The following is an 8,820-nucleotide window of genomic DNA, read 5'->3' on the forward strand; positions in this document are numbered from 1 at the left end:
CATGTCATCAGGGAAAGTCCAAATAAAAGATCTTTCGTCAGAGCGTGGTGGGAGACTGTACAAGGAGTACAGCCCAGACGTTTCTCCTCAATGAGCTAAATTGAATTCTGTCTCTGTTTAATTCCTTTCTTCTTGTCTGTTTAAACGATGTCATCAGTGTTTTAACCCGACAATGACATTTTGACTTTTTGCCACTTAATAATGCATATTTTAACTGCATAACGTTTATGGATGCAAAACATGTTTCTTTTTGTTAAGTTAAAGTTAAAGTACCAATGATTGTCACACACACACACACACACACACACACACACACACACACACACACACACACACACACACACACACACACACACACACACACACACACACACACACACACTAGGTGTGGTGAAATGCGTCCTCTGCATTTGACCCATCACCCTTGATCACACCCTGGGAGGTGAGGAGAGCAGTGAGCAGCAGCGGTGGCCGCGCCCGGGAATCATTTTTGGTGATTTAACCCCCAATTCCAACCCTTGATGCTGAGTGCCAAGCAGGGAGGTAAACAAAAATTCTCATTATTTAAATTTGCATTGGTAACTTTCTTTGACTTTATGAGTTGTGACACTTGTGGGGAACGTTTCCAACCGAATGTTGAGAGTAATCATATTATTCTTGTTCTTTATGACCTCCAATCCTCTGCACGTTGATGTAGACATGTGGTCCAGTCTTCTCTTCACATCTCTTACTCTTCCCCAACATCTCTTCTTTCACATCATTATTTTCTTTACACAAGCGCTTGTTTTGCTCTTCCACTTTCTTCATTTGACTTTTGCATTCTTTCATCTCCTCTGATGTGAACTCCACTGCCTGTCCCGACAAGAAATCTACATTGCTACACACTAATGTATCATCAACGCTCTTTCCAGGGCTGACATTAGCTTTAAAATGAAGAAACTTCAATTCACTCACCTTCATTTTCAGTTTTCATGTTGTTCTCCGTTGGTGATTTGCTGGAAGTTGGTGGCGCTGATTCTCTTTCAGTTTCTCTTTCATATGACGTCGCCATCTTAGCATAGCAGTAGTCGTCCATCTTCTATCACGTCTTCAATCTTCACTTCCGGTAACACTCCATCGCTCCCAACTCAACTTGTAGACTTTAGAAAAAAGGAATCTTCGTGAATGAATAACATTGTTGGATCGTAAATGTAAAACTTTTCCAGGAAGCCACAGCCGTTCAGTCCGCCATCTTGGTCGCCTGCAAAGTCTTGATCCGTCTGCCCATGCGCACAAAAATTAGCCACTTCCGTTTCCTATGGACAGCCGTAAAGCAATTCATTCTTCGTTCATAAAGCTTTGATGATGAATTCATACAAAAATATATTTAAAATTCTAGTGTTTTGTTACAAACTAAAATAAACTCAACTTGTGTGGGGTTTTTATTTCAACAAATATATATTAAAAAAAAAAAATAGGTCACCTATTTTTATATATGCAGTCTGGATTAATTAGCAGTCAGGATACTTTTATGTTTTTTTTGTTTTATTTAAATATCAAATGACATATAAATCATTATTTTCAAAAATGTGAAGGGAATAGGACATTTATAATAATTACTTTACTGATTTTGTGTGTCCAATGCTAATTATATTTGTTGTGGCTTAATTACGCCAGCAGAGGTCGCTGTAGTTTGTGTAATAATAATAATACATTTTACTTATAAGGCGCCTTTCTGGGCACTAAAGGACACCGTACAAAATCAAAACAATAAAATCAATTGGATAAAAACAACAACAACAACAACAACAACAAAGATCAATAATATTTACAATGAATAAGCAGTACACCGCTTTGTGTTAGTGACGATCAGACGAAGCCTCATCAGGCATTGAACCACTTAAGCCAATTGGTTGGAGAATTTCTAGAAGATTCAACGCATGCTTCGGCACAAGACACCCCCTGCTGGTCAAACGTATCATTACAAAGGACTGCATCTTAACCCATACTTGCCAACCCTCCCGTCTTTAGCGGGAGAATCCCGGTATTCAGCGCCTCTCCCGACAACCTCCCGGCAGAGATTTTCTCCCGACAAACTCCCGGTATTCAGCCGGAGCTGGAGGCCACGCCCCCTCCAGCTCAATGCGGACCTGAGTGGGGACAGCCGTTCTCACGTCCGCTTTCCCAGCAGCTTGCCTGCCCAATGACGTCATAACATCTACAGCTTTTAGAGAGTAGAGTGCACAACAAGGAGAGAGAGTTCTTGGTTTCTTATGTGGGTTTATTGTTAGGCAGTTTCATTAACGTCCTCCCAGCGCGGTAACAACACACAACAACAGCAGTCACGTTTAGTCTACCGTAAAGCAGTTCGTCTGCCATAAACAGCAATGTTGTGACACTCTTAAACAGGACAATACTGCCACCTACTGGATTGCCTGCAGAACACTGAAATTCAAGTATGTCTTTTATTTATATGTATAATAAAAAAATAAAAATAAAAATATATATATATATATAGCTAGAATTTACTGAAAGTCAAGTATTTCATACATACATATATATATATATATATATATATATATATATATATATATATATATATATATATATATATATATATATATATATATATATATATATATATATATATATATATATATATATATATATATATATATATATATATATATATATATATATGAAATACTTGATTTGGTGAATTCTAGCTGTAAATATACTCTCCTCTTAACCACGCCCTTAGCCACGCCCCAACCACGCCCCCCTCCCACCTCCCGATATTGGAGGTCTCAATGTTGGCTAGTATGTCTTAACCACATAATGTGTGAGTCATTGAATTGTTGCGTCTGTTATGGCTCTTGGAAATGACTATGAATCACAATAAATGTTTGACCGAATGATTTTGCTAGTTAAATTAACAAAGTATAATAAAATATGTGTTATGTGTTGTATATGTACACTACCGTTCAAAAGTTTGGGGTCACCCAAACAATTTTGTGGAATAGCCTTCATTTGTAAGAACAAGAATAGACTGTCGAGTTTCAGATGAAAGTTCTCTTTTTCTGGCCATTTTGAGCGTTTAATTGACCCCACAAATGTGATGCTCCAGAAACTCAATCTGCTCAAAGGAAGGTCAGTTTTGTAGCTTCTGTAACGAGCTAAACTGTTTTCAGATGTGTGAACATGATTGCACAAGGGTTTTCTAATCATCAATTAGCCTTCTGAGCCAATGAGCAAACACATTGTACCATTAGAACACTGGAGTGATAGTTGCTGGAAATGGGCCTCTATACACCTATGTAGATATTGCACCAAAAACCAGACATTTGCAGCTAGAATAGTCATTTACCACATTAGCAATGTATAGAGTGTATTTCTTTCAAGTTAAGACTAGTTTAAAGTTACCTTCATTGAAAAGTACAGTGCTTTTCCTTCAAAAATAAGGACATTTACATGTGACCCCAAACTTTTGAACGGTAGTGTGTGTGTATATGTATTGTGTCTTTGTATTTTGCTAACATGGTAGAATCACACGGTAGGGCAGGTGGTTTAAGGTTGAGGAAACGACATAAAGAGAATGATGACTACATACGGTAATGTAACTTGGACAATGATATGCAGAACAAAAGAGATTAAGTTATTTTAGTTTTTGTTTTAAGCTATTCTTTTTTTTCTTGACAAACCCAGCAGACGCAAGACATTGATACAACGTTGATTATACATACATGTCCTTTAAAACGGACTAAGATGCAAAATAGTTGTATTTGTAAATTGAGACAACGTTGATGTCCAACGTGACATGAATTGATTTACGTGGACCCCGACTTAAACAAGTTGAAAAACGTATTCGGGTGTTACCATTTAGTGGTCAATTGTACGGAATATGTACTGAACTGTGTAATCTACTAATAAAAGTTTCAATCAATCAATCAAACGTTGGATCAAGGTTGTCGGTTGGTAAATGACTAAATTTCAATGGTCAAATCAACGTCACAACCCGACATTGACTAAACGTTGTCAAAAAGCATGTTGTCTCAACGTTGTATTTGTGTTGTAGAATATTGGTTGGGAAATGACCAAAATTCAATGGTCAAATCAACGTCAGAACCTGACATTGAATAAACGTTGTCAAAAAGCATGTTGTTTCAATGTTGTATTTGTGTTGTAGCATATTGGTTGGGAAATGACCAAAATTCAATGGTCAAATCAACGTCACAACCCAACATTGATTAAACGTTGTCAAAAACAATGTTTCAACGTTTTATTTGTGTTGTAGAATATCGGTTGGAAAATGACCAAAATTCAATGGTCGAATCAACGTTGCAACCCACGATTGATTTAACGTCGTCAAAAAGCATGTTGTTTCAACGTTGTATTTGTGTTGTAGAATATTGGTTGGGAAATGACCAAAATTCAATGGTCAAATCAACGTCAGAACCTGACATTGAATAAACGTCGTCAAAAAGTATGTTGTTCCATCGTTACGTATGAGTTGCTCAATGCCAGGACCTGATTCAGCAAGTTCTCCACGTTGTTTCAGTGTCTTGTGCCTGCTGGGAAACTTCTTACGGGTTTCACTTTGTGCTTTACAATGAATTTTGTTGATATTATTGACATTGACGTCAAGGTGGAGACACACTGTGGACTGCTGTCTTAGTGACAGAACAGCGGAACTGAACGAGGAAACAAAGCAGCTAACAAAAGTTGACAGGACTTGTTGATTAAGTTAGACAACTAAAAGATCTCATAATAGCCAAAGATACAACCATTGGAAATCTTGAGACAATAACTGACAGCTTGGAACAGCACACCAGAATGGAGGATGTCATCACTTCGGGGCTGGATGTCAAACCTGGCTCATACTGCCAAACCCGGCTCGTACTGCCCAACCCGTACAGCCAGGCTAAAATGTTAGCAAGGACGAGGAGCTGCAAACAATGGAGAAACAACTCTGGCAGTTTTTCAACAGTAAAAATATCAAAATAGATGCAAAACACATCCCAAAGTGTCATACCCTTCTTAGAATGGATAAATCAAAGCCGGCTGTGAATCTACGTTTTGTGAACCGATCAAGTCCAAAAGGAAATTACAGAAGCAGGGATATAAATTAAAGGGATCCGACGTCTACCTAAATGAACACCTAGCCAAAAAAAAACAAAAAAACAACGCAGAAATTGCTCGTTAGGCCCGCATACTGAAAAGACCCAAAAAGATCAACATGGACTAGAAACTGAAAAGTTCTAATCCAGCTGAATGGATCTACTCCGGAGCAAGCTCGAGTTATGATGATAAGAGAGCTGACAGAACTTCAATCAATCAATCAATCAATGTTTATTTATATAGCCCTAAATCACAAGTGTCTCAAAGGGCTGTACAAGCCACAACGACATCCTCGGTACAGAGCCCACATACGGGCAAGGAAAAACTCACCCCAGTGGGACGTCGGTGAATGACTATGAGAAACCTTGGAGAGGACCGCATATGTGGGTAACCCCCACCTCTAGGGGAGACCGAAAGCAACGGATGTCGAGTGGGTCTGACATAACATTGTGAAAGTCCAGTCCACAGTGGATCCAACACATCAGCGGGAGTCCAGTCCACAGCGGGGCCAACAGGAAACCATCCCGAGCGGAGACGGGTCAGCAGCGCAGAGATGTCCCCAACCGATGCACAGGCTAGTGGTCCACCCGGGGTCCCGGCTCTGGACAGCCAGCACTTCATCCATGGCCACCGGACCTATGCAACTCCCCCTCGCAAGGGACAGGGGAGAAGAGGAGAGAAGAAAAGAAACGGCAGATCAACTGGTCTAAAAAAGGGGGGGTCTATTTGAAGGCTAGATTATACAAATGAGTTTTAAGATGGGACTTAAATGCTTCTACTGTTAACTTGACGAATACAAATAATGCTGCCGATAGTCTTGAAGGATGTCTACAACACCCGGCCAGAAATCTGCGTTCTTAGAACTCTGGTTTATTAGTAAAAAAAAAAGTCTGCGGGCTATGGAGCATTTTCTACATCTGCGGGCTCTTCCAAGGTTTCTTGTTGTGATCATTGGGTTGAGTTTTTTTCTTGCCCTGATGTGGGATAAGAGTTGTGATTTTGTGCAGCCCTTTGAGACGTTTGTGATTAAGGGCTATATAAGTCAACTTTGATAGATTGATACAACAAGGAGGGTAATGAGAGGCCTTTCAGAGATTTTTTGGACAGGACAAATATTTTAAAGGAAATGATGGACAAACAGTCTAGGATTTTTGGACTTGTGGCAATGCTAGAGATATTGACTACGACTGATCTGGATGGGACAAATATATCTGTCACGTGAGGGTTGCAACTTACTGCGGGGTCCTTCCTCCCAGATGCAGACGGACAACTCCGGACGACAGCGTGAGGTAGGAGATGGTTTATTTTCCATGAATCAGTCAAGAAAACAAGAATAAACAGAAAAGCGGGCCAATAGCATGGGAAGCTATGGCGAAGCTTAGTGCGGGAACAAGAATCAAGAATCACAGGAATAACCAAACGTAACTTGTTGCGTGGAGCAAACAATGAAGCCAGACCGAGTGTGACGAGCAACGCGAATAAATAGATCTCTGACCAGAGGCAGGTGAACCCAATTAATCCCCATGGAAACCAAAACAAACCCAGAGGTGCACAAAACAGGAACTAAGGGAGTCCAAAGCTAACAGAACATAACTAAACAAAACATGATCCGCCACGGATCATGACAATATCTCCTTCTAAAAGATCTGTCAAAGTTTTTTCGCACTTATAGTTGGGTTGTTGGTGACATCACGTCCGGCTCAAGTCTAATACGCGTGGTGGTCAAGCTAGCTCTGTTCTCAATGGGTACCAGGCACCATTTAGCCTTTCTCGAAGAAAAAAATGCCCTATGCTTGTGTTTTTTTTTGGCTGTACGAATCGTTCAAACTGCGTAAAGGAGTTCCTCGAGGGGTAGTCAAGAAGGGCAGAAATGTGCGAGATTTGTGGAGAAAATCATGGAGCTCACACTCCAGTCGAAGGGAGCGGAGTTGAAGAATGCAGGAGTTTGCAGTGATCACTTTGTTAAAAGTTTGTTTGATATACTTTTAACATTTAATATTTCCCATTTAAATACTATCTTGATAATATTTGTATTTCTAAACACATTATTTCGAGACACTACGAGTGTTTCGAAAAGCACCAAATCGGCGAGTCTAAATAAAAGGAAGCAAATGTGAGCAAAACCTAAAAGAGTAAAGCTTTCACCAAAGGTCACAATTATAAATGAATCTTTCAGCACCAACACAATGTGGACATCTAAAAATAGCCGGCGGACTGATAGTCGCCATATAAATAATAATAATAATAGATTTTATTTGTTAAAAAAAAAAAAAAAGCACTTTACATTGAGCAAACAACGTCAAAGTGCTACAGTGTATTAAAAAAATAATACAATAAAATAAAATAAACAAATAAAAAGTTAATACAAATAAATATAAATAAAAATTGAACAGCATAATAGCTAGAACTAGTATGCATATATCTAAAAAAAAAAAAAAAGAGGCTTTTTTAAAAGCATTCACAGTCTGTGGTGCCCTCAGGTGGTCAGGGAGAGCGTTCCACAGACTGGGAGCGGCGGAGCAGAAAGCCCGGTCTCCCATTGTTCGTAGCTTTGTCCTCAGAGGTTGGAGGAGGCTGTCTCCATCTGGTGGCCAATGAAAATTACTCAATCGGTAATTTGTAATTGAAAGGTGGCAAGGCATTTACCGATATGACCCAACCCAAACAACCTTCCCTAGTCATGGTGCAGAAAAAATACATTAAAAATCAACCAGCACAAAAATTCAACAAACACGGTCACACATAACACAACCTGCTCATTGAACTTTGTGGATATTAGGATAGACATCCAAACAACATTAAAAATAAAAACATTTAAATTATATCCATCTATTACAAGGGATGATGGGAAGAATTCAAAACACTCTCTCCACACTTATCCACGTTTGCCGCATTTTAGCCTAATATTTTAAGCTCAATGCCCCAGTCAGAAAGTCTGGGCGCCCCTGATATAAACAGTACATAAAACATAGAACAAAAGAAACAGGGAAAAAAAGATAAGACACAAACATAAGAGGGATTACTATTGTAAACAGCACATATAAAACACCCAAGGAACCTGGAAAATACTAAATACAATACTTAGAAATGGATCAGAAAAAGTGCAATATCCAAAACAGCTATTTAGTTACAGGTACAATTCAACAAATAACAACTTAATTTAATAAGTTATTTGTAAATGTAGGCCAACAGAAAAGGGTGGATTAAAGGAGGACGTAATTAGACGAAATCCAAATTCCGACGCTTGAATCCCTTAGGGGCGATGGATGGCTGACTAGCGCTTATACAGCAGCAGATGACCTCCGTAGCTCCCACTCCCTTCCCTCTGTTGCAAGTTTTGTTGATTCTATTTAACTTGTTTATGTGTGTGTGGAGGGGGGCGTGGCCTGCGGACCTGCAGCGAAGCGGGGCGTGCCAGGACCGGCTTCGAGATCAGCGACAGGTGCGTAGATGGCCCACCTGGGCCTGCTTATCTAATCACCTGCCGCTCTGTTAAAAGGCAGCGGCCGGGGAGGAGAGTTGGAGTTGGAGCACGCGAGAGAGAGACAAAAGAGAACTGCTGAAAAGCACCGAAAAAAACGTTGGTTTATTTTCATAAATCGTGCAGTGTTCAAACCCTGAAAATGAGCTGTCATGTTGGTGATTGGTGGTCCAGAGAACCCGGAGGGAAGATACTTCCACAATCTGCAAATTGGTTCAAATTGGAGACACCTCCACAATCTG

At 39.8% G+C, this 8,820-nt stretch overlaps 2 protein-coding genes across 2 annotated transcripts in view; both read right to left on the bottom strand.

The window, feature by feature from the left end:
- Nucleotides 1-1,259, bottom strand: part of LOC133632304 (gastrula zinc finger protein XlCGF57.1-like) — a 7,894-nt gene extending 6,635 nt beyond the window's left edge. The window contains exon 1 of the mRNA XM_062024668.1: nucleotides 955-1,259. Within this exon, the coding sequence (XP_061880652.1) occupies nucleotides 955-1,075 (121 nt within the window). The 5' untranslated portion in view covers nucleotides 1,076-1,259. The remainder of the gene's footprint in view (nucleotides 1-954) is intronic.
- Nucleotides 1-8,820, bottom strand: part of LOC133632306 (gastrula zinc finger protein XlCGF57.1-like) — a 127,769-nt gene that overhangs the window by 58,801 nt on the left and 60,148 nt on the right. The window lies entirely within an intron of this gene.

Source organism: Entelurus aequoreus, linkage group LG17, assembly GCF_033978785.1.
Source record: "Entelurus aequoreus isolate RoL-2023_Sb linkage group LG17, RoL_Eaeq_v1.1, whole genome shotgun sequence".
NCBI classification, from domain to species: Eukaryota; Metazoa; Chordata; class Actinopteri; order Syngnathiformes; family Syngnathidae; genus Entelurus; species Entelurus aequoreus.